Source organism: Anastrepha ludens, chromosome 4 (assembly GCF_028408465.1).
Source record: "Anastrepha ludens isolate Willacy chromosome 4, idAnaLude1.1, whole genome shotgun sequence".
Taxonomy (NCBI): domain Eukaryota; kingdom Metazoa; phylum Arthropoda; class Insecta; order Diptera; family Tephritidae; genus Anastrepha; species Anastrepha ludens.
Window position 1 is genome coordinate 14,745,109 of NC_071500.1, and position 26,652 is coordinate 14,771,760.

Consider the following 26,652-nt stretch of genomic DNA (forward strand, 5'->3'; position numbering starts at 1 on the left):
ATAAAGTGAAAGTGTAGTTGATACCTGTTTATTTTGTTACTTTGGGGAAGACCTTGACATTTTTTCGTCTCGAATCAGTCATTCGCTAAGAGCCAAGTATAGGGTGACCAGTTGAGAACGATAGGAAAAGAAATTTTGATAAAACAACAAAGTTGTGAGATATTGATATCGATGTTGTTGTTGTTATTGTAGCAGTTCACTACGACCTGCCAGCGCGTTGTAGTTAGCGACCTCCATCATCTAACTCATCTAACAGTGGACCAAGAGACGTGCTGTTTCAAAAATTTTGATCCAGAGGGAGAGGGGTGTTACCTGAGTAGGTTTAAGAACGCATGTGAATAGATGGTTTTAGTATCGTATCGTGTACCTTGCGTACGGTGTCGGACATGTATTGAGTATGTCGGGGTCGATTCTGGATAAGTAGCAGTTTATCCTGCTATAATATCCAGAACGTAAATGAGCCAAACTTACGCGGTCTAACGAGGCAGCTGCAGCTCTTGCAGCCTGCAATGTCTGGTGGTTGGACTTCGATAACGGCATTCGGGGCGCGTGTGCTCATTGGTGGGAATCTCCCAATGAATATCGTTTAATGTCTGTCTGTCCGGTTCAATAGTTGCATTTGTGTTTGGTTCTAGATCTCGTCGGTGTAGTTGAAGAAAAGTCTCCTGACTCGCCTGAGAGGCGCAAGCTCTAGCAAATGTCTACAGAGGTAGCCCTCTCCTCAAAAATTGCTTGCTGAACATTTTACTGTGCTCCTCGTGACAGGAAGCATGGAAGCCTCATTGTAAAGGTGTTGCAGGAGAGACATCAGGATGCATCCCGCGGTTGTCCTGATAGCAGTATTTTGACAGGTCTGAAACTTCATCCAACGCGAATCACTCATACCAGGCGACCAGGCAACCAGACGGGCGCAGGGTAGTTTATATTGCTTTAAATGTTACGAACAACATTTCTTTATTTCTGCCCCAACCGTTACTTTAAAGAAACTGTTAATTTAAAAGACTCAAAATTAACTTACCCTGTGAGATTCATAAAAACCGGCGCATAGGCCAAAAAGTCCCCTTTTAATGGGTTAAATACTCAAAAAGTTCGCTGTTGTTGTTACCGGAAAAGTAGGAGAACATAGCTAATAGAGTCATTGTTTTCGCCTGCAACAACATATGTATATGTATGTATGTACCTTATTGACAGACAGAATATGCATTAGTAGGGGCGAGTGCCTGAATTACACAATCAAAACTTCCGGCAGCTAACAAAGGGTGCCAAACGAAGATGACATATGGCGTCAATTTATGGAAACCGTTGATGTGCCACAACCCCATAAACACCAAAAGCCAAAAAACAAAAAAAAAAATAATAAAAAAAATCAAGGCAATACATAAAACACTTCTCACAGAATGTATACTTATGTATAAATATTTGTATGTGTTTGAAATTATCTAAAAATAGTGTCTATGCACAAGTGATTGTCATTTGAGAGATACACTCGTGCTAATTTAAGAACACTCTAAATATCCCCCATACATACGTACTATATATCAGTGCGATTTGGGTTTTGCAAAATTTAGTCAGCGCGTGTAGAGCATTGCGTAAAAAATAAGTATGACAAAAATCGAACTTAGTCAATTGTTCGTAAATATCAATTATTGTAGTTGAATATCACTTACCATTTCTTGTTTTTGTGTATCGCATCGAAAATGGGGCCCTCGAAATCTTTCAGCACAAAATAGGTACGCCACTCAGAATCGTTGAGAACATCCAAGCCATTCTCAGAGGTGATGACAGGAACATTAAAACAACGCGCAGCCTCAACTGTTTCCGCATCGTTAACAACATCGCCAACCAGACATATCCGTAAATTTTCGGGCGAGGGTGAAGGTGAAATTGACATTTCTGTAAAAAAAAAAATTAAGTTCGCATTAAAAATTTTGTTGAGTAATAATTTTAACTGAGGTGCATATTTATGATTTTTAAATTCATTCAAGTAAATGTTATAATCAACAGGGGACCGTTGGGCTGTGGCCGATTAAGTGTCTGAAGCATTGCCAAATGGAAAATATTGCTTGACTCGCGTATGATTGGCAACCAACAGTATTCCCTAATTTAATTTGCTTTCAGCAAAAATAGGTGTTAAAAGTCGCAAATACTGACAATAAAATAGCCACAAATGTGGATGTTACGCTCATTAAAAAATACGCTAAAAGCAGCGGAATAGAGCCATTAGCCGAAACGGCCCGTTGACAGTTGCCGACGCACAGCCGTTGACCAGCCAAGCATTACAACGAGAACAGACATCCATTCGACGCCTCGACACCACGCTGACGGCTGGCAGCCTCTCTAAACGAATTTCACACACGTCAGTAGCAAAAGGCCCGACAACGAAATACTTTAACAGGTTTGAGCATTCAAATAGAGATGAGTTGAGATAATGAAGAAAATATTTTTTAATAAAGCCGCAAGAGTTTGCTAGAATTTGGGAAACAAAAAGTATAAGCCGGCTGGGCAACTTTGACACAATTAAACCAAAATAAACCGATTTTGGTTGTTGTGGTTGTTGTTGTTGTAGCAGTACCCTTGCCCAGTCAGTGTAATGTAATCGTCTTCGTCTAGCTCATCTAACAGTAGGCCCAGGAAACTAGCTGTTTCGACGGGTTGGGTCCAGAGGGAGAGGGGTGTTGGATGAGTGGGTTTAATGGGGCGTGTGAAAAGGTAGTTAGTGTCGTGCGGGGTGCCTTCACATGCTGGACATATGTTTAGTACGTCGGGGTCGATTCTGGATAAGTAGGAGTTTAACCTGCTACAATATCCAGAACGTAATTGTTCCAAGGTTACGCGGGACTCTTGGGGAAGTTGAAGCTCTTCGTCTGCGATTTGTGGTGGTTGGACTCCGATAACGGCATTCGGGGGTCGAGAGCTTAAGAAGGTGGTGAGAGTCTCCCGATGAATGTCGTTTATAGCCTGTTTGTACTCAGTCCGATCCAGTAGCTGTCGGTTTGTTTTGTCTAAGATCTGGTCCGCGTAGTTAAGGAAATGCCTCCTGATGTACCTGGGAGTTGGCTCAGGCTCGAGCAGGTAGCACCCTAGCAGAAACTGCTTACTGAGCGATTTGTTATGCTCCGATTTGGTCACGATGGGCGCCAATGGTCATGGAACAACATGGCCAATGCTCAGGATATGTATATTCGAGCGATATTAAAAAACAGTGGAGGCGGTGATAAATTGAGGATGCATGTTGTTGTAGCAGCATAAGCGTTCTCCATCCATGTACTGGTAATGGAGTGACAGTCCCAGTCCCGTAGAACCAACATGAGGATGCACGTCAAGGAGTTTGGTTGGCAAGTGTGAAAAAGTGCAAGGTCTTATGCGAACGAACCATCCTGAAAAAAGAACGCCAGGAAAGGGTGAATCAATTACGGAAAAATGGGGTGCTGTCTTCCAGTAAAACATGTGATCTGAAACATTTCCCTTCCCAAGACAGTCGGTTCTTCGTAACCAGAACGACCCGGATTTATATCTGGCCAAGGACCATCACTTCAGCAACATTCTCCCTACATATATGGGGAATCTTTATGCTGTTACAACAACCACATCCGAAACATGCCGCTAAAATTAGAAAAAAGTTTGGCTCCGAAACACCTGCGGGTTGAGATCAAAAGAACACGAAATGTTGAGTCACTGTAAATTAAAATAAAATAAAATATGATATTAAAATAAAAGTAAGCGCGTGATATAGGAGAAACAGCCCGAGAAACCATCCATCTTTTCTTTGTACGCACCCAGCGACAATTCCTCCAGATATGCGCAAATTAGCTGAAAAAATATTAGAAGCTTTCAATTAGAAATAATTTTGAACTTGAGTGTCACAATAGGTATTTTTGTTTTCGATTTCTTACTAACTTATTTACGTGGCGCTACAATCGTGAGTCGATTTTGGCCAAATGCAAAATAACGCGTCAGCTTTTTCTGCCCTGCGCTCGCTCATGCCAATTAGAAATACCGAGCGCAGACACATCCAGCAGCTGTTGGTTCTTCCAACGGAGATGTGAATCACTGTGAAAAGAGTTCCTCGTGCGCTTAAGACCAATTTATGATATTCAGAGATGAGGCCCATTTTTGGTTGCGTCATTAAGCTAAATTGCCGTATTTGCGCTGCAGAGCAAGCCGAAGCAAGTCAAGAACAGTCATTAGATACATTGAAAATAACAGTCTGGCGCGACCTATGGGCTGGAGGAATCATCATCCGCCCATATTTCTTCAAAGCCGAAGCAGGCGCCAGTGTAACAATTAATGGCGAAAGCTATCGTGCCATGATAAACGACTTTTTTTATGCCACAAATTGAAACCCCTGACCTCCACATTTAGATATTTCCAACAATACGGCGTTTTTTGGTGAGCAATTTATCGCTCGTCTCGGACCAATGGATTGGCCACAAAGATCGTGTGATATCACACCTTTGCACTTTTATTTGTGGAGGTATGCAAAGTCTAAATGCTTTGTGGATAAACCAGCTTCGATTGTGGCATTGGAAGCCAACATTATTAAAGTTATTCACGAGATGCCGACTGAAGTCCTCTAGTGAGTCATTCAATGATTTTTAACAAATAAATGTCATGAATGGTTCTACATATCGGGTGTACAACTAATTAATTTCGTATTTGTTACTAACCTCATATCTTTTTATGTAGTCAATATTTTGACAGTGACAGCTATTCTATGTTAAAGCATAAGTAAATTTGATATGTCACAGTGAATATTGGTAAACACACTAATTTTTTTATTACAGTCAAAATGTCAAATTACGTTCCAACAAAACAGCATTTGCGAGGAGGTTTGCTTTTGTTCTTCAATTTAATTCAAAATAAAAGTGTAACAAAGCACATCGTTCGCTCTCAGAAGCTTATCCTGAATATGCTCCAAAGGTTACAGTATGTCAGCAGTGGTTTGCACGATTTAAAAGTGGTGATTTTGACACAGCAGACAAAGAGCGATCAGGTCCATCAAAAAAGTTTGAAGACGAAGAATTGGAGGCATTACACGATCAAGATCCATGTCAAACTCGAGAAGAACTTGGAAAAACATAGGAAGTCACTCAACAAGCCATTTCTAAACGTTTAAAAGTAGCCGGTTACATTCACAAACAAGCAAAGATTGGGTGCCACACGAATTGCAGCCGAGAGACGCTGAGAGACGACTTTGCATGTCTGAAATGCTGCTTAATCGGCACAAAAAGAAATCGGTTTTGCATCATATTGCCACTGGCGATGAAAAGTGGATTCATTAAGACAACCCAAAGCGTAAAAGATCATATGTGAAGCCGGGCCAACCAGCCCAATCGACACCAAAGCCGAGCATTCATGGTTTGAAGGTAATGCTCTGTATTTGGTGGGATCAGAAGGGTGTGCTGTACTATGAGCTGTTAAAATCAGACCAGACGATCACGGGAGAGCTATACAGGCAATAATTGCTACGTTTGAAGTAAGCAATAGCCGAAAAACGGCCAGAGTGGGTGACCAGACACGAGAAATTGATTCCCATCATGACAATGCTCGGCCACATGTTGCAGTACCGGTCAAAAATTATTTGGAAAATGCCGGATAGGAAATTCTACCTCAACCGCCTTATAGCCCAGACATAGCTCCTTGTGACTACCACTTGTTTCGGTCGATGCAGAATCACCTTTCTGGAATACGGTTCACCAATGTTGAAGGTATTAAAAAATGGCTTGATGACTTTCTCGGCGCAAAAGATGAGAAGTTTTTTGGGATGGAATCCATAAATTGACTGAAAGATAGGAAAAAATTGCCGCTTCCGATGGGCAATGTTTTGAATAAAATATTTTTTCACTTTTATACTTAAATGGTTTTTTTTTAACAAAAAATATACGACATTAATTAGTTGTACAGCTAATAAAAATAACAAAAACTGTCCAATCAATTTGAATTTTCGTTGTTTTATTTCAATTTAAAACCCGATACCTCTAAATTAATCACCCTTTATGTAAAACTCCTAAAATTTAAATCGAAAAACATGGAATGCAACAGGTTAGTTGAATATCTACATGAAAAACTCAATTTAAAACTTACACAAATATTTCCATATTCATTGAAAACTCAAAATTTCCCATAGACCTAAGATAAATTACTTTGTAATTTTTCATAGATTTAAAAAACATTGTACTACATTAAAAATGTATTTTTCTTTAAAATCTCTTGCTTTCAAACTTAACAAATTATATAGCGATTTTCTTCTTTTTTTCCTTTAGTCGTGGCCTACACGTTTTGTTCTCTTTCCACGCTTTCGCTGAATTACCTTTCTCATTTCTTATTTGTTCTTCATAATTATTACTATTGGCTTTTCTCTTTAGTGGTATATTTCTTCCACCACTTGTGCTTCAATATATCAATTTTTCCTCACGTTTACATCTTTCGTCTCTCGTACAAACGAAACTTGGCAATTGAGTCGTTTTCGCTTTTTATGACGCTTTTCGCGCAAAAAAACTTTTATCCGCTCAGCGTCTATTAGAGTAAAAATTAAATAGCGTGCATACGAAATATGTAGTTCGCATAATCATTTGACTTCAATTATGTTAAATGGTTTAAAAAGTACTCCCACAAGAATTTAGAGGGGTATGTATGTATATATATAAATATATATGTATGTATGAACTAGTGATGCCCGCGACTTCGCTTGCGTATATATAATATAAATATTTTCAGTTTTGTCTCCGTTCAACATATGAGGTTTTGAATTTCTAAAAGTATTATCGGAATCCCAGTTTTTTATGGGATTTGATGTGCTGATAGTCTTGAAGCTTTCAGGCTATTTAATAAGGATATATGCAGCTGGACAGACAACCGCACCTATCGAGGTATGTGGCGTATACTATACATCTAAATTTTTTTATCTCGAATTTTTAATTCTCTGTTTCTTAATTGGCGCGATAACCACTTACGCGATTTTGGCCGAGTTTAACAAAGCGCGCCAGTCGTTTCTTTCTCGTGCTAACCGGCGCCAATTAGACACACGAAGTGAAGCCAAGTCCTTCTACACCTGATCTTTCCAACGCAGAGGAGGCCTTCCTCTTCCTGTGCTACCACCAACTGATACCGCATTGAATACTTTCAGAGCCGGAGCGTTTGTATCCATTCGGACGGCTTGACCCAGCCAACGTGGCCGCTGGCTCTTTATGTCTATGTCGTCGTAAAGCTCATACAGCTCATCGTTCCATCGCCTGCGATATTCGCCGTTGCCAACGTGCAAAGGTCCAAAAATCTTACGCAGAATCTAATTTTTAATTGGATGCTAATTTTTCAGCGTTAATATAAAAAAATAAAAATAAATAAATAATTGGCGCGTACACTTCTGTTAGTTGTTTGGCCGAGCTCCTCCTCTTATTTGTGGTGTGCGTCTTGATGTTGTTCCACAAATGGAGGGACCTACAGTTTCAAGCCGACTCCGAACGGCAGATATTTTTATGAGGAGCTTTTTCATGGCAGAAATACACTCGGAGGTTTGCCATTGCCTGCCGAGGGGCGACCGCTATTAGAAAAATGTTTTTATTAATTTTGCTTTCACCGAGATTCGAACCAACGACCTCTCTGTGAATTCCGAATGGTAATCACGCACCAACCCATTCGGCTACGGCGGCCGCGTTAATATATCTAGATTGAATTTTACAAAGTCTTTAGCTCCTCTTTTTGATAGCGGTTTTCATCTAATGATGTTTCAAAAAGTAGAGATTCATACTTTATATTAATATTAGGCAATTCCTATATTTTTTAAATTAAAAAATAAGTGGCAACGTTATTCAAAAAACGAATTGTTAATTAAAATTATAACTTGTGTGATAACCACTCCTAATATATTAGATACTTACAGTCCGGTCCACTTGATAAGAGGCAATAATTTTTATGCAAGGTGATGGTCACTGATGCTATGCTGATGCATAATCGATAAATTCAGCGTTGATGAACAAAGGTACGAACGAAAAGATTATTCGACGGATAGGCAATATGCTAACTTACAGAGTTATCCCCGCGAACTTAGGCATCACTAGTCTAGGAAAAAAGTTGCCAGAAGAACCCCACAGGGGGGTGCTCCAGTACTGTGCAACCTAGTTTTAAATTAATTGCTTATTACCATGAGCGAGAAAAGGATTAAGATACATTGTTGTTTATGCGGACGATGTAGTCATCCTGATGACAGGGAAGTTTCTCTCGACTATCAGCGGACTCATGCAATCAGCGTTAAGCGAACTCTCCAAGTGAGCGACCTCAAACGGTTTAATGGTCAATCCAACCAAAACCGAACTAGTTCCGTTCACTAGAAGATATAAGATACCGAAATTTCTATTACCATCTATAGATAGAGTAACACTAACCCTATCGATCGAAGCTAAGTACCTTGGCCTAATTCTGGGCTCAAAGGTTTCTTGGAAAAGTACACCGAGGAATGGATGAAAAAAGCGTGTAATGCTCTCTTTATCTATAAGACGACATTTGGCAAAAAATGCGGCCTGAAACCGTATATCAACCACTTGGCGTACAATACGATCATCAGAGCCATTTTGACTTATGGAGCTTTCTTGTGGTGGGAGGCGGTGGAGACACAATCCTACATAAAGAATTTCATAAAACTCTTACGATTAGCTTGTGTAAGAATAACAGATGCGCTCCGATCAACGCCTCATGCAGTGCTGGAGGTGTTCCTACATATTCCACCCATTGATATATACTACATAGACATTAGGTATCATAATGGGCCTTAGTGCCACCTGTGTTAAACAAGCAACCTGACTAACCTAACCTAATGGTTTTAAAGCAACTGCATTTGATGTAGTAACCCAAGGATTTCTAACAATTCAAGTGAAGACCGTACTTTGCTCGAAAATAAACCGGCATCAAAATATTATTCAATCTAACGGTATTTTGCAGCAGTAAAACTTCAACAGCGGCACTCAGTTAGAATACATTATTTGCGCACTAAAACTATGAAAAGGGATTGTTTTTTAAGCATTCACTGAGTTTGGCCGAAAACTTGTTAATTCTAAAGAAATGAGAAAGCAGAAAGGTTTAACAAACCGCGAATAAGGACAAAGCGATAGCCTGGCCTCGGCGGGAATTTCAAACCACCAAATTAAAAAAAAGATTGATCGAAGCGCCAATGTGGTGGATCGTCATGTGAAACAAAGTGCCTCCTATGGTACGAACTACAAAGGCAGAACTGCGATGGATTTGACACTGAAGGAAATCCGCAAAATCCTTAGGATTGCATCAAATTCCGCCTTTCGAACAACAAAATTTAATAAAAATGGCAAATGTTGCAGGCAGCAAATCCAGCGTGCGAAGGGCTCTTCTAAAAGCGCCACATCTGAACAACGAAAAATCACAAAAAGGGACCACTTGGACCACCTGAAGTTCGGTTACAAATAACGATCCCGGTGAATGGAAAAAAGTATTATTTAGTGATAAAAAGAAGCTCAATCTGAATGCGCCGGATAGATCCATTTACTATTTCCATGAATTAAGAAAAGTGGAATGGTTAGGTTAGGTTATGTTGGTATGCTTGCCCAAGGAATGAGCACACTTGGACGAAGAAAGATTCGTCCTTTGTGATACCATTATGAAGGAGGTGAAGTGAAAGAGAAAGACCGATAAGCTGCAGGGAGAGGACGGGGAGAGGTGGGGCTGGGATGGTTAAGAGCGGTACTTGAGTGGACTTCACAGCTGTGAAGGTGATGTTAAGTTAAGGGGAGCAATATCATACTATGGTGCGTTCAGCTATAAAGCTCTGTTGGAATCATCTTTCCCCGAGGGACGTCAAACATTTGGAACTATTAAGTGGATCTTTCAACAGCATAATGCACCTGTGCACACTTCATGTGTGGTCAGAACTGGGATTGCGTCCCAAACGTTGAAACTTTAGCATGGCCACTGTATCTCTCAGATCTCAACAATATTGAAAATCTATATGGATGGCTTGCTCGCAAAGTTTATGAGAAGGGACAACAATTTGAACAAAAATGCGTTAATTCGAATCATTAGAAGGGCCTGATCCAAAATTTCGTTAGGATACCTGGAGAATTGGTACAAATCCATTCATCAGCGTATATACGAAGTAATTTATAAACAATATGGCAGCACAAAATATTAAGATTTAAATAATAAATGTAAAGAAAAAACAAAATTTCGAACATTTATTATTATTTTTATTTGGTTAGTGTCTCTATTTAAGTGAACCTATAAATCAAGCACAATATTACAACTGCTGAAGTTTTACTGCTGCAAAATACCGTGTGAGAATAATATTTTGATGCCGGTTTATTTTCGAGGAAAGTACAGTCTTCACTTGAATTATAAGAAACTCTTGTGTTGCTAGATCAAATACGGTTGCTTTAATAACCATTTTCTTCCAGAAAAATTATTGCCTCCAATCAAGTGAACCGGGCTGTACTTGTGCTTACATAATCAATGAACTTTATCTTTATACACTGAAGAGCAAAACTGTAACAAAATGTAATACTTTCTATTTCAACACATTTTTTTTTAGACATGTTTTAACAAATCAAATATTTTTTTTGCATAACTTTATTGGCATGTTTGTACTCTCTCTCTCAAACCGGTTTGGTGTCAATGCAACAATAACAACACTAGTAGCAAGCAATAATGCAAATAAAGACAAATGTTACAGTTTTGCACTCACTCTTAATTTTCAAATTTTCCGTTATTTTTCTCGTAATTATATATTTGGTGGATTTTTAATTATTATAAACGTGACCGTGAATAAGACAAAATGTTAAATCGGGAAGTACAACGCCAAATAATTGATTTGCTGAAGAAGGGCGAGTCTATAAGAAAAATAGCTAAAAAATTCGAAGTGAGCCACATGGCTGTGCAAAGGCTGCGGAAAAATGTACCAGACGCTGTTCCCAGTAACAAAGGAGGCCGGCCAAGGAATATAAGCAACCGCGATGCCCGCCATCTGGCAAATTTGGTAACAAGCAGCAAGGCGGTCACTCCCAAAGAAGCACTAAAGATGCTGGATATTGATGCCAGTCAGTGGACAGCCAGGCGCAGCCTGTCAAAACTAGGGCTAAAGGCAGCGGAGAAGAAAACCAAGCCAATGCTGACAAAAAGACATGTGCGGTTGAGGCGGGATTTTTTTGCGGCTCACCAAAGCTGGACAGTTGAAGATTGGGATCAGGTACGCCTTTATAAATGGATTATAAAAGACCTTTTTTCATAAAATTTCAAAACGATTGCAGGTTATTTGGTTTGATGAAACCAAAATCAATCGATTTCAGTCAGATGGTCGGGCCTGGTATTGGGTTAAAGACCCAAATGCAGTCCAGCCACTTCACATCAAGCAGACAGTAAAACATGGTGGTGGCTCCATTATGGTGTGGGGCTGCATTTCCAAAAATGGTGTGGGTCCTTTAGTACGAATAGACGGTATAATGCGGAAAGAGGAATACCTGGCCATATTGCAACAAAATCTGCCGGGTGTAGTGGAAAGTATGGGTCTTGCTGCTGAAAAAGTAATTTTTCAGAAAGACAATGACCCTAAGCACACCGCACATGTTGTACGAAATTGGATGCAACGCCAAAAATTTCGTAACTTGAAGTGGCCTCCACAATCACCGGACATGAACCCAATCGAAAATTTATGCAGTCATGTAAAATCGAAGCTTGCCGAATATTCAAGTCCGCCCAGTGGAGTTAATGAGCTGTGGGAGCGAACATGCGATGTATGGGATGCTATTCCGACTGACTTTGTCTTGAGGTATACACGAAGTATGCCCAATCGTATCCACGAGCTGAAAAAATCCAAAGGATATTGGACATCTTATTAATATTTATTTTATTTATTGTAAAAAATAAAAAATGGGTTGAGTGCAAAACTGTAACATTTGTCTTTATTTGCATTATTGCTTGCTACTAGTGTTGTTGTTGTTGCATTGACACCAAACCGGTTTGAGAGAGAGAGTACATACATGCCAATAAAGTTATGCAAAAAAAATATTTCATTTGTTAAAACATGTCTAAACAAAATGTGTTGAAATAGAAAGTATTACATTTTGTTACAGTTTTGCTCTTCAGTGTATGTACAATAGTATCAATATTTTTAATGCTAAATTTTGTTCGTTAATTTTTTATAAAAATATAGTGCATTGTATAGCGGAGTCAACCTTATAAGTCAATAAACCAAACTTTGCACGAAACTCACAAAAAGTTAAGAAATTTCAAAATATTGTCATTAAGACAATCTAATCAGAATTTTTAAAAAACTTCTGGGTATGCAGTTCTACGGCCTGCTCAATAATATTATATAATTACATGAAGGTGTAAGTCTGAAGTCAATTGACAATTTCCCCATGCGATGTTGCCAATTTTTTCCGTATAAAGCACATGTTCGGAAGTATTCGCATTTGCATATGTACATTCTGTCAAAAAAGTACCGGGAATTGTTCAGTATAACGCAAAATAATTGTTTAATCATCAAAAATGTATTTTGTCTCCTTCAAAATAGGCTCCATTCGAAGCAATATGTACACATATGCCAACGATTAATCCAGTCATCAAAGGACCTTTTAAACGCGTTTGAGATCTTCTTCAGCTTCTTCAGCTCCTTCAGCGAATTCTCCTTGATGGCCTCTATCGACTCAAAGCGGCGTCCGCGGAGTGGTAATTTAAAGGAAAAAGTCACAGGGGACTAAGTTCGGTGAATATTAAATGATATTTGTCGAGTTTTTGGTTAAAAAATTGTTCACAAAATGAGCCTTGTCAGACGGTGCGTTAACATGGTGCAAGATCCATGAGTTTTCTTGGGCCGTTTCGTAGGCACATTCTCTCCCAAACGTTGCATATCTTCCAAATAACATCCTTCACTTACCGTAGAACCATTTGGAACGAATTCAGAGTGCACAACACCACGATAATCAAAGAAAACGAGTAGCATGACTCACTTTTGACCGACTTTGACGTGGTGTTTTGGGTTTCGGCTCATGTGGATAGCGCCATTCAGCCGCCTGTTGACTGCTTTGCATGTCAAACTCATATACCCACATCTTAACACCCGTTATGATGCGCTGGATAAACTTTGGGTCTGAATTCACTTACTCAAGCACGTCAGCCACCTTCTTCCGATGAATGTTTTGAAAGAAATTCAACTCTCTTGGAACAAGTCAAGCAGCCACGCGTCTCATGCCCAACTGTTGATGTAAAATGTTGCGAATTGTTTCGTGAGAAACGCTAAGGTCACGAGCTACCTCCCTCAAACTTAAATGATGGCTGGAATGGTTTTCCAGCACCATTTCCTTGACTCTGTCGACGTTTTCATCCATTGAAGACGTTGATGGGCGACCAGATCGGGGCAAATCTTCCACGCCTTCTCGCCCCTCTACAGAAGCCTTATACTCTCTCTTTGAAGACCCGTGTTTTTGATAAAGCACACTCGCCATCGGTTTTCTGCAACATTTTCAAACTCTGCGATACTATAGAGGACAGTTGTACCAAATTCCAGCAAAAAAAAATTTAGTGTAACGCGCGCTTTTTAAATGAACAATTCCCGATATTTTTTTGACAGAATGTATGTGCGTATCTACGTAGTTCACATTCCGCAGAGCAATTGAATTGTTGGCCAGCAAAAATATTTTCTTTGCATTTGTAGAATTTATTGCACGTTCTTTTGTGTTTTTGTGCTGTTATTGTAGTAATAATGTGTGTTTCTTGTGCATTGCCTTTTAGATTGCCAATGCAGGGATCAATTATTGAAGCATCTTGAGAATTGCGCAAATCATTCCAATGCTACTGCATTTCAAAGATACTAAATCAAGTGCTTATTCAACACGGAATGAACTATGCAAATGCTTGCATTCGTCTACACATACATGCATGCATGCATATGTGTATGTAAACATTCATCTGCACACGGCATACATACTTACATATTTGCATGCATAATCACACTTTCAATAATTTCAGACACTGCCAATCTTAATGGAAGAAGTTCAAATGCATACATGCACATATATATGAGTACATGTGTATATCTGTATGTGCCTATTTGATTGAAATAATATTTGCTTAAATATCTGCAGAGCTGCCAGACATTTAGCCAATCAGCAATTTCTTTGCTGATAGTATTTTAATTGGGGCACAAGTCGCAAGTCAAGGATCATAATGCGATTAAAGGCACGAGAAAGCATTTAGAGAAAGTGCATTCATACACCACTAATGAACAGTTCTCATCTCACAGACTTCAACTTGATTATTCCCAGAAGTTAGACCACAAGTAGGTGGCTATTTCCATAGCATCCATCCAATGTGCGCGAACAATCTCGCACACACTCATCTGCATGTACACATACATGCACACACATACAAAGGTACGTTCATGCACCAGCTATTCTTCCAGCCAAGTAAGTAAGCCTTTAATATAATACATCCCGCGGCTAATCCAATTAAACTCAAAGCTACAAGACGCAGGAGGTGGCCCCCCATGTAAGCCAACTGGCGGGTGGAAAGCAACCAGCTCAGACAATCGTCGACTAGCAACAAGCAAACAGCCATCATATCAGACCGCATTTGCAATCATATTGTGCCGCTCATACGATTTTCTGGTGCAATGACGAGCTGTGGTCGCACATCTTCATCTTTCGCTCTCAGCAACTAATCGTGCAGCTACTGAGCGACTGGCCCGCCGTCCGTTGCACAATATTTAATTTGAAAATTGCAAAGCAAATAATTCAGCATATGGACGTCCCAGCATTTATATGTACATATGTACACACATTCATATGTGCCACACTTGGAAGTGCATAGTAAACAAAAATATAATAGACAACAATGAAATAGAAAGATCAAGTGAAATGACAATTTGTGACATTTGACAGTGGAAAGGCAATGATAACTCTTGCTCACGTATTTTGACATACACACCCACCCAAACACTTGTACTCTTAGGCTTAAGTCACCTACATGCACACATACTTTCGTATATGGTGCAATATAAGCTTGCGAATAGGATTGCTTTATTATTGCATACGGGTTTAAACACTCAAGATAGGCCTGTTCAGGGAGATGAGAAACAATAAACAAAGTAAAGACTGCCGTCAGAGCAGTTTTTATATTTTATATTCATTTTATATTAATTATCACTAAAAATATTGTTTGATTTAATTTAAGTTTAATTTTTTTCTTTTTCACTTCAAATTTTCATTTTTTTTTTTCGTTAAAAATAGGTAAATACAAAGCGGAAAAAACTTATTTTATTGAAAAAATTTTTGTCTGGTTGATTTCAGTTATTTATAAGAGGCTGCACATTCCACGGCGCAAGTTAAGGGGCTTGCCTGCTTTAAAGGCTTCAAAAAATAATTTTTTTTGTTTGCATAAATGTCTTCCCAAACTATCGAAGAATGTGTCCTCAAAATTTCCGAAGCAAATTCAAAATATTTTCGGTGTTACAGAAGAAATTGTGAGCAAGCGTCCAGCAGGTATGCGCGTGACCAGATCGCTCGAAGTGCGATTTCTCGGTTTTTTATTTTTACGATTTTTCCTAATTGGCGGGAAAGATAGGGAAAAAGTTAAACGTCCTATCGAAACGAGATAACATTGATTGTACTCGGAACTAAATTCTCTTCTAGTTGAACCTAAAAAACCTTAAGAAAGTTATGATTATCCCACTTTTTAAACAATCTAAAGTGAATTTGTTTTTCCAAGAAAAAAATTTTTTTTTTAATTAGCGAAAAATTGTTGAATTTCTCACTATACTATAATAAAAAATTTTTTGGGTTTTTGGTTTCTGATGAAAATTGCGACCTGCAACTTTCCCGCCGCACGACACATGCACACTCGCGTTTGAGTAGCTGTAGCGCCGCCATTTGTTTATTTTTTATTTCAAAAAAATATTTGTATATTCATTTAAGGGGGAAGCTGGTCTAGAGCGCAAAAAATGGGCATATTTTATGAATTTATTTTGACTCAACAAAGGAATCAATCGAAAATCTGTGAAATAGGTTTAATAATATAGCTTTCATGGTACAAATACAAAATTTTTCGTCTGAATTAATTTCAAAATGGCCGCTGTCCAGCAGTTCTCCTAAGGCGCCTTTTTTTCTAGTGGGTCCATTGCCGAAGACGTAAACTCCTTAATTTTTGTCCTGGATCAGAAAATAAAATTTTTTTAGTTTCTATATAACAACAGAAAGAGACGTACGTAGGATTTTTTCGATATTTTGTTTTTTCGCGAAATGGTGCACGTTTGAACAAAAAGTTACAATTTTCACTATAAAGAACGACATAAAATTGTTGATTAAAAAAAAAACTATGTAATATAAATAAAAAATCCTACGTACGTCTCCGGAGAAAGGTATTTCGAATGTATTGTCAAAATTTCGTAAGAATCGGTAAAGATTTGTTCGAGTTATGTCTTCGGCCAGTTTAAAAAAAGTGATTTCGAGAAAAACGCGTTTAAAGTTGTAAGTAGCGTTCGGGGCATACCTGCGAGGCACTGCCGTCGAATGAAAAATTTGGGCATTTAGACATTTTTGCTGACATCCCTCATTTGGTATATTATTTCTAAGACCCTAAAGCACCTTTTAAGACAAAAAAAAATTTTTCGATTTTTTCAAAATTCTAGACTAGCTTCCCCCCTTAAACATGAATATTAATACGTATAATATGATATAATTAATCATTTATTTTAAGATAATAAATACTCTCAGTTTTTCTCAAAAAATGATTGAAAAACTCGTTGTCTATAGGAGCTGCCGCCTTAACGATTTATTAGCTTCAGAGACACCGAATTTTATTAGAAGAAATTTTTTTTCCTTGTTCACTCCTCTCGGGAGCATGAGCCTCGACAAGATGTCTTGCGTTGGTTTCGTTAATCTATTTTGCTTTCTGTCAGGGTAGATGATTAGCCTGCCGCCACCAGTCCTAAATAGCGGAAATGTCCACCTGTCCAGAAACAACGCCTTCTTGCTGCTTGGAGCGCCATCTGTGTTTCACATTTTTCTGCCAGAAGCATCGCACAGATGGTTGAGGACTTCGCTAAATTTGGTGTGTCTGCGCTATTACCGCGGTTGCGCGCTTGCTCTTGCTGGCGCCACTGATGTAATGTGTAACTGCGTGTTTTTCTTTGTTTTTCCTTGTTTTATCAGCCACAGTGCAAATAATGCGCTGACTATTGTGCGGGAGTAAGGATGGAAAGGATAAGTTTTTGAGTTTGAGGAATGAGATTTTTACTTTATTTTAGAAAAACAAGGAATGTTCGAAAAGTGCGAGGAACCGTGCGAGGACCGTGCTTTACGTGTGATTCGAATGACCTCTGAGATGACAGGCTAGAGCACTTACGCTAGACTACTGAGGAAGCAGAAGAAATTAATAGTACTTTTTTTTCAAATTGATGGTATATTCATAGTTGTAATTAGTAAGTAAATTAATTTCATGAAAGAAAAACGTTCTCTCCTCACGTTATACAACGATTTGAATGCTTAAAAATATTTAGGTGTAAGACTTAAACGACGTCTATGCTTAGAAAACGGTTTCCTTTCATTATATTATTATAATTATATTATATATATTTAATTATATATTTTTTTAATTATATTTTTTTAACTTATATTTTTTTTTTAATTATTTTTTTTTAATTATATTTTTTTAATTATATTTTTTTAATCATATGTTTTTTGAATTATACATAATATATTTTTATTATTATTTTTTTTTATTTTTTTTTTATTTTATTTTTTATTTTTTTTTTTTAATTGTACTTTTTTTTTTAATTATATATATTTTTTAATTATATATATTTTTTTAATTATATATTTTTTTAAATTATATTTTTTTAAATTATATTTTTTTTATTATTTTTTTTTTTATTTATATTTTTTTAATTACATTTTTTATTTTATTTATATATTTTTTTTAATTTTATTTATATATTTTTTTATTTTACTTATATATATTTTTATTTGTATTTATATTTTTATTATACATATCTCGTTTTCCGAAAATCCAACCGAGAATCTCTCTTGCCAACAAGTGGTACCTACTTTGGACAATTAGGCAATTGATGAGCAAAAATCACTTCACAAGTTTCTCATTATGTCCACCCTATTTAACACAATTTATACATGGATGTGCATGGATTTTGCACGCATATTTAGTTATTCAGTTAAATCTCAATAAATCAAAAATTATTTAATGTTTTAACCTAAACTTTATATATTTTAGATTGAAATATAATATTGTGCCGTTACACTAACCCATACTAGTATCAACGGTCAGAAAACGTGCTAGTACGTGTCCCGTACACAATGTGTTAATGGCAATAAAGCTTGTATGATGACTACGGCTCCAGAGCCTTTGTTGTTCTTGAGTCCCCTAATGGCTGGTGGTACGACGATTACATCGCCAGCAACTGAGGCATCGGTGTCTATTTCCGCATCCACGCTGCTACATACACCATTAAATGACTGGCAGAAGTGATTCCTCCATAACCTAAGGGTGACTTGGTTATCCGTCACCAGATCGTTGATTTCGTCTTTACCGGAATTGATCCCGGCTTTAAAACCTTCGATCTGGCGCCCGGCACTTCGGATCATGTTCCTATCGTCTAGCATCTCAAATCTTTTCTACTCAGGTGTTTCCGCATCCCGTTTTTTGTGCCAGAAAAGATTCTTCTCTGCCCTCCTTAACTCGCGATATCGCTCCGTCGAGGCGCTTGTTGCGGCCGACCGTAGTGTGACTGTGTAAGCTCGGTTGTTGCTGTTGTTGTAGCAGCATAAGCATGCATGTACGTTGCATGATGCTGAAGCGACATTCCTTGGCCGGATATAAATCCCGGTCGAACCGGTTACGTAGAACCGACTGTCGTTGGCCTTTTACAGGCCTTTATTGTCCACTGCTCATTTACGTCGTTGAGTTGGGGAGTGCTCTAATTGAGCTCGAGTGAGACATGAACTGCGAAGTTCCTGGCTACCGCTTGTGACTGTCACTTTCCGAAGTTTAACTCTCGCTATATGCGTTGACGAGCGTTTTTTACCACGTGAACGCAGGTATGGAATTTAAAAAAAAATTTCGAAAATCCAGTTTTATAACTCATTCAATTTCAGAATTATCATAATTATAAAATGCGAAAAAATTAACGCACACGAACGAATAGGATAAGTCTACTTCAAAAAATGGACTTTTAATTACGATAATTTCAAGTGAAATTCAATAAATTTCGTTAAAAAGATTGGCTTTATCGTGAGGACATTGAAAAAATGTTCATACCTCAGAATATTTTAACCAGTCCTCTGAAAATAGATCTAAGTATTTCACACACACAAGACAAATCGGCAAAGTTCGGCTTTTTTTGCCCACTAGAATAGTGTTACCTACTTCGTAAAATAATTTTGGTCATCCAACTTGTAAATTTAAAAGTGTGTGGGTTTAATTTGTTATTTTGTTAATGATGAATATTTATTTATTCGGCCAAGTTCCACTTGATTACTCACTACCAACGCATGCGACTGCAGATTAATGAAATCGAACAAGAATAGAAAGCCATACACGCATTCATACATACACACGTACACACGTACACACATTCATGCAGCAAATTTTAGTTTTTATTACAGAAATTCCCTACGTTTCATTTATTGGCACACTGCCAAATTACACGAGTGAAGGAAGAGCAATTTAACGATGGTTTACAAAGGCAACCGAATTACTTTGCTAACTGAATAACTGACACTTCATTCTATTCGATGCAATGCCAGTGCGATTTAATTCATTTTTACAAATAAGCGTGTGTGTGTGTGTACGTAAGAGTAAGATGTTCATGTTTTCGTGATTTAATTGAGGAGGGGGATTCATTGGCGCCTTCATATACACGTGTACAATGTAATTTTTCGAAATTTACAAACTGAAATCCAAGCTTTGTGAACTATGAAACTATGAACTTATGAAACTCCGATTCAAAACTGCCTCCAAAATATGCCATAGAAATAAATGCATATTGTCCGACGAAACGTTTTGGGTTGGTGCCTATTATTGGCACTATTATCTCTTGAACGAAAAAATCTTATTCTGAAGAATAAAAATAAATAATAAATAGTTATTTTAAGAAAACATAAACTACCATTAAATTTTTTTCACTCCGTGTAATTATATACAAAAAAAACGCCCAAATATTCAATATTCAGTCCGACAAAACATTGAACTAATTATATGCTTTATAAGCACTGTGCAACAGCATTTTTGGGAAAGCAAGAATTCCAACGCAGGACGAAATACCTACGCCCGTATAGTAAAACCTTAAAATCGTTTTGCATTATTTGGTCAAATTTCTTTGCTATGGCCATTTTAAATTTACAACATTTTGCCTGAGTCTTTTTAGAATAAAAAAAAAAGATTTAAAATACTTATCGGCGAAAAATATGCATGACATCGATAACTATGGTTTGACAGCTGAGATTGGTCAGCTGTGTTGGCATTTCTGTGCAGTAAAGCTTGGCAAGTCATCACGAATCGTTTAACGTCCGAGCATGGCTTCCACTAAATTGTGAAAATTTACTTTGAAAAAAAAAAAAAAAAAAAAAAATATGTTGACAAAGTTCATAGAGCAATGCGACATCATCAGTCCTTACTTCTTTCGAAACGAGGAAGGAGCTGCCGTTGCGGTGAATGGCGAGCGCTATCGACCAATACTGACTGAATTTTTGTTCCCACAAAAAAAAAAATATGCTCTTAAAAAAATACTCGATACTACTTACATATTAGGGTGGTCCAAAAAAAATTTGTATGCTGCCGCCCCCCAAAATAGTAAAGAATGAAAAATAAAAAGACCCGTATTTTTTTTTTTTTTTAATCAGACCATATTTAATGGTGCCGCCGGGGCTTTGAAATATCCCATGTATTTTGCATGGGAAAAAAATACTTTTTCGTAGATTTCATGTAAAAACCTGGAAAATGAATATATTTTAACCGGATAACTCAGTTTCTCTTCATAATTGGTCAGGGAATAACAACCAATTATGAAATTTAAATGTGTTTTTCTCAAAACTATGTTTTTTGAACCGATGATCACGGTAACTTAAAAACCGTTATACTGCTTTTGAAACACATAAAAATCTCGTACCTGATAGAAGAATTCTTACTTTTTTTTCAAAAATTTCGATTTTTTTTTCATCAATTGTCGGTTTTTTTCTCGATAATCTGAAAAATATTATGAGGCAACCATATTGTTAATTTTGAAAAAAAGCTTCGATCACGCACAAGATTATCTATTAATAAAACTAATTTCTTTTGTCGGATTGATTTTAGATGAATCTCCAAGGACTTGTGATGATCACTGCAAGGGACTTCTGGAGAAACGTGTGGAGCACACAAACAGCGATAACTTTTACAATTATTAATTTTTTTTTTTAAATTTCGCTACAGTCAAGTCGAAACATGATGTATTAATGCTATGTTTTTATTTTAGTAAAATAAAGCAATTGACTAACAAAACAAAATTATTGAAAATCCCCATTTTTTCGGGCGTCTGACTACCCCTAACCCCTTAACCTCTCAAGAGAGAACATCTCGCAAGTCATGTCTTGTGTGAGGCGGTCATTGGCTGGTAGGTAGGCATTGTTCTAGGCTAGGAGTATTTTCTTACGAATACTGCAGCAGTTGTAGAGTCGAGGAAGAGGAAAAAACAGTATAATACTTCCTCTGTAATTGTCCAGCTTTAACTAGGAGTAGAGCGAGGTTGTTAGGAAAATACTCTTTTGACTCTCTTACGGAACTACCCGATGTTGAGATAAATCCTATCCTACGCTTCATAAGAGCGTCGAAATGGTTCCATGATGAATATATACACACTGAGGTTCACGTGTTACACAGTGGTACCACGACGGTCTACGTGAATTAGCTATACTAATAATACGTTCACATATAAGTAGATGATCTACTTTTCGTGCTTAACTCAAAATCCGTAATTAAAAAGCGCGATTTCCCATGCAAAATTTCTCTCACAAAATCTGAGATTATAATATAGTCCTAGATAATAATCATACTTTTGGACATACAACCCTGTGTTTTCTGTGTTATCGATAATTATTACTACGAATGTGAAGAGAAACATCAAAATAAAAACTAAATGAAATGGACGCCGGCAAAGAAAATAGATTTGTAGAAATAATTTTAGTTAAATGTTTGTTAAATATTATTAATTATGCATTCATATTACAGAAAAAAGCGTGTGTCCACAAACGCTTTGTCCTCTTATTATCAATGTAATATCGAATTTCGCATGCGAATTGCTGCCATAATTTTTTGCAACCTCAGTAAACGTCGCATAAGGATTTCCGCTAACTTTTTATTATTAGCACCCAATTGTGCCATTAAATTAGCTATTATTTCTCCTTGTATTTTCTTCAAATCGTCAGTAATAATTAAAGAAACCAAAAACACCGAAATATTCCACCAAAATGATTTCTATGAAGAAAACCCTCTCAAAGCAGCATTGACAGCTGATTGTCAATTTTGCAGGTAATCTGCCATATGTGAAGGCGTATATTAATTTGCTGGATTTATAGGCGATTAATGCATATGTGAACGCATTATAAACCGACTGTCACAAAAACCTAACCATGCTGCTTCCTCAAAACTGGATTGTAACTACTGAAACCAAGGATTGCCACTACAGCTTCATTCCTCCAACTGTTATTTTATGCGCATTTTGCCCACTCTGCAATATTATAAGTAGAATTCATAAGTATGTGCATGTGTATGTATGTATGTATGAGAATGTTTATGACAACAACCAACGATATATGGTATGTATATACATATATGCAAGTTTTTTCGCCCCCCACAGTTACTATATGTATGTATGTACATAAATAGTTATGTATCTGCAGTGCTTAGGATTTTCTTCATTGCACATTAACTGTTACGAATCTTTTCTTTTTCTGTGCACATACTCCTTTTAAAATTTACCTACATCCTAAGCATACAGCAAACCGAAAGCAGGTTTTTAGTGTGAAATGCATGCTAAAAGAAATTAGCCAAAGAAGTTGCAAGAAAGCAATGCTCATACGGCACTATAGGTAGTTATGTGTGTATGTTTACATGTAGAACATAGTCGATATGAAAAATTCAACGACTCATTACAATATTTGACTAGAGGACAGGTTTATGACTCATGCGTACTTTCATGGAGTACTTGCAGCCAACCTGTCTGTTTCCCGGGCTTTACGCCGAAATGCCAATTGTTAGTTTTCTGTTGTGCTGCACATATAGGTTGTGTTCGATTTTGTTGTTGTATTCGGCAGGAGTAATTCTACTTAAATGTAGATGTGCATATGTATGTGTATATAGACTCTTGAAGAAAAAATTGCGCCAAATAAGACAATGTCAGGAGTGAAGCCAAAATAGTAAAACCTTTTACTACTTTTAGTGATATTTAGCACTCGACCCAATGAGAAAAAGCGATCGATGTTCGGAAAAAGAAGCAAATATTGCGATCAGCATCGACCGTGGCAAACAAATTTTTGTTATTCATACATATAGTGCATACATATAAATATATAGTACACAGAAATACATCCTTCGTTTTTTGCAGTCTAAAATTGTGCTAAAAATTCAAAGCCAACAGACAAATTCCGATGATAAGAGATTATTTTTGATTTATATGTGGGCATTTAATTCATACATCTAGTATCTAAATCTGGTACCCGCATTCCTATAAGTATTTTTATGCACAAATACCCATAACCGTTCTCGTACGCTCCAAAGAAATAAGTGATTTTATGTTATTTTTCCATTTCGATTCTGATGTTCAGCGTGTTTTGCGGACTTTTTTAATTTAGTGAATACTCGCGACGATCTCTTACGTAAATCAGCGAAAAATGCTCGAATTTTTTTTAATAGAATAATGACGTTGTTTTGGGTAAAAAAAAAAGTTTTGCGGTTATAAATGTATACATATTTCTGTATACAATTTGTTACGTACAAAAAAAGGTATTTATACAATATAATATATAAAAATGTTATGCATATATAATTATAAACCTAGGTATTTATTTATTTATTTATTTTTTTTTTGTTCTGCCTGCGCTGGTAAGATCGCTTATTTGCGTGCACACATTTATAGCTGCTTGGCTTGACAACATCAATGAGTGCACAAGTCTTAACGCAATTGGCGACCTAACAGAAACAGAGAGAAACAGAGTAATATTATTATTAACATGACCTGATAACCGTATAGCTAAAAGCAACAAAATGTTAATATGTAATCGCTAACATCCAGCATGGATACGCAGACCAAGAAGAAGGTGTACTATGTAAAAAACATATTATATTACATATTAAAGCAATTCATACAGACTCTCTATGTACTCTCATATTTTGCTGAACTTATAGAATCTATTAGATATAAATGCATTTTTCAGATAACTAAATCTTAAGTTATCATCTTATAACTGTTTGTCTGTATTTATGCAGGTATATGTGTATTATGTATGCATTACACATATATACTCCACATAAGTTAAATATTCATTAAAGCACTTACATACATACATACATATGTACATATGTATGTACGCACCACCTGCTGCAGTAAATTTCAAATTCAGTATTCCCAAAGCGATTTCTAAACATGGATGCAATTTAGAAATTATAACTTGTAACTTGCATACGTTATTTTTCGTTTCGCTATGATCGTCTAATTGTGTATATCAAAATATGTTCCCACATAGAGCATTTCCTTGGTTTTATGGATCTAAGTGTCTATAAATTGGTTTATCTTTGCCAGAATTCTCATTATTTATACTTATACGACTAAACATATGTAATAAGCACACGATAGTATTGCAATTGGGAGAAGAGCCCGCCGTCACTACTTTAGACAACCAAGTTATGCAAAACTGGTTTTGGGCGCTTCCAGTAGTAGTTGTTGTTGTTGTAGCAGCATAAACGTTCCCCATACATATATGGGGAATGCTGCTGAAGTGACAGTCCTTGGCCGGATATAAATCCGGTCGTTCCGGGAATGTAGAACCGACTGTCGTGGGAACGGGCGCTTCCAGTCTTGTCAGGCGCCATCTGACGTTTGCATGGCAAAGTGTGACATATCTTATCATAAACGATTATTCTTTACAATTTGTGTTGTGACTTAACAAGGCAAGAATGCATGGACGAAATGAAAACTTCATACGGCGAAAAAGTACCATAACACACTGGTACAATGAAGTTACGCGGGATCGCTGTTCGCTCACCGACCTTTTCCCAAGGGAAGGTCGTCCAACAATCTTTACTGCGCCCGAAAACATCGATGCTGTGCGGGAAATGATTAAGCAATATCGTTGTCATATACCGCGAGATTGAAGCATCCTTAGGCATAAATATGACGACAATCAAAAGGATTTGGCATTATCGCCTTGTGGTAGAAATTGTGTTTTCGTGTTTGTTGGAACGCACACAATCTAAAAAACAAAGACCTGGAAACGCGTCCAGTCACATGCTTCGAAAATTGGTTCAAACGAATACATTCATCTGATTGATATTTTTAAAAATTTTGTAAAAGAATAAAACCGTTTTTAATATTTATTTTTCCAGTTCGGCCAGAATTGTAAAGAGCAACCCTCGTATAGCTTCTCCACGCAGACATGTGATGCATGTATGTATATATGTGACGCACAATGTGGAGTATTCCATCATTATTGTATGTGCCGAGTTGCTTGGACAGGTGACGTAGTTATTTCAGAACTTAAAATCAAGAAGTTCGTTTTTTAACGGAACACAATTAGGCTACTATTATCCACACATATCTATAAATGTTGATTCACCACTTACCACTTTTAGACTGTTCGTCAATTGTCTCCATTTTGCTCTTATAATCTAAGTATATTAAAAAATATTTTACGAGTATTTTTTATTTGGATTTGTTGTTTTTCAAATGGCGTACAGTAGTATAAATATAACTCCGAAATCGCACAGTAAATGTCGTATCCAGAAACTCATAAACATTAGCGTTGGTTGGTTGGCTGTGCACACTACAGCACCAGCTGTTACCCCGCGGACGATATCTTTCGTAGCGTAGATGGAAAACCGACACACACCAGGCGCTTAGAACTACCAATATTTTGTAGTGAACAAATTGTTGTGTATTGAGTATAAAAACCTCATTTCAAAATATTTGCACCATAAATTGATTCACTACACTTCACTGTAACACTTTTTCGATATTTTTTGCTGCTGCGCGAACAGCTTCAAGGGCGCGCAAAATCTTCCTGCCTTTTGTTCTTGCCCGTATGCGAAAATCCACAGTTTACATTCAGATAAACTTTTCGGGTTGTTTTTTTCTTTTTTATTTTTACTTTTTCAATTTGTCACATATGTAAGTACTTTTTCTAATTTTTTATCGCACTCACACTACAAATAATGGAAAGAGTCCTCATTTTGCGTTTCCAACTAAGAAAATCACTTTTCGCCGTTGTATACGCAAAATTCCAAAATGAGTAAAATTAAATATGAAAAATAACAATGACGCTGCGCGACGATAAAATTTAAGCGACTGCGACAGCGACACCAACACCAACGACAACGACAACTACGGCGCGAAATAATGCAAAATCAAAACTCAACGGACGCATAAACGTCACTTATGTG

General features: G+C 37.1%; 1 protein-coding gene across 2 annotated transcripts in view; it reads right to left on the reverse strand.

Moving 5' to 3' along the window:
• Positions 1-26,607, reverse strand: part of LOC128862114 (protein ECT2) — a 58,990-nt gene extending 32,383 nt beyond the window's left edge. Inside the window, exons 1-2 of one of the 2 annotated variants that reach the window (XM_054100556.1) lie at positions 25,837-26,607; positions 1,668-1,893 (exon numbers count right to left, since the gene is read on the reverse strand). In XM_054100556.1, coding sequence (XP_053956531.1) covers positions 1,668-1,893; positions 25,837-25,867 — 257 coding nt within the window. In that variant the 5' untranslated portion in view covers positions 25,868-26,607. The remainder of the gene's footprint in view (positions 1-1,667; positions 1,894-25,836) is intronic. The other variant, XM_054100558.1, reaches the window with a different exon arrangement.
• Between the last annotated feature and the right edge of the window lie 45 nt (positions 26,608-26,652).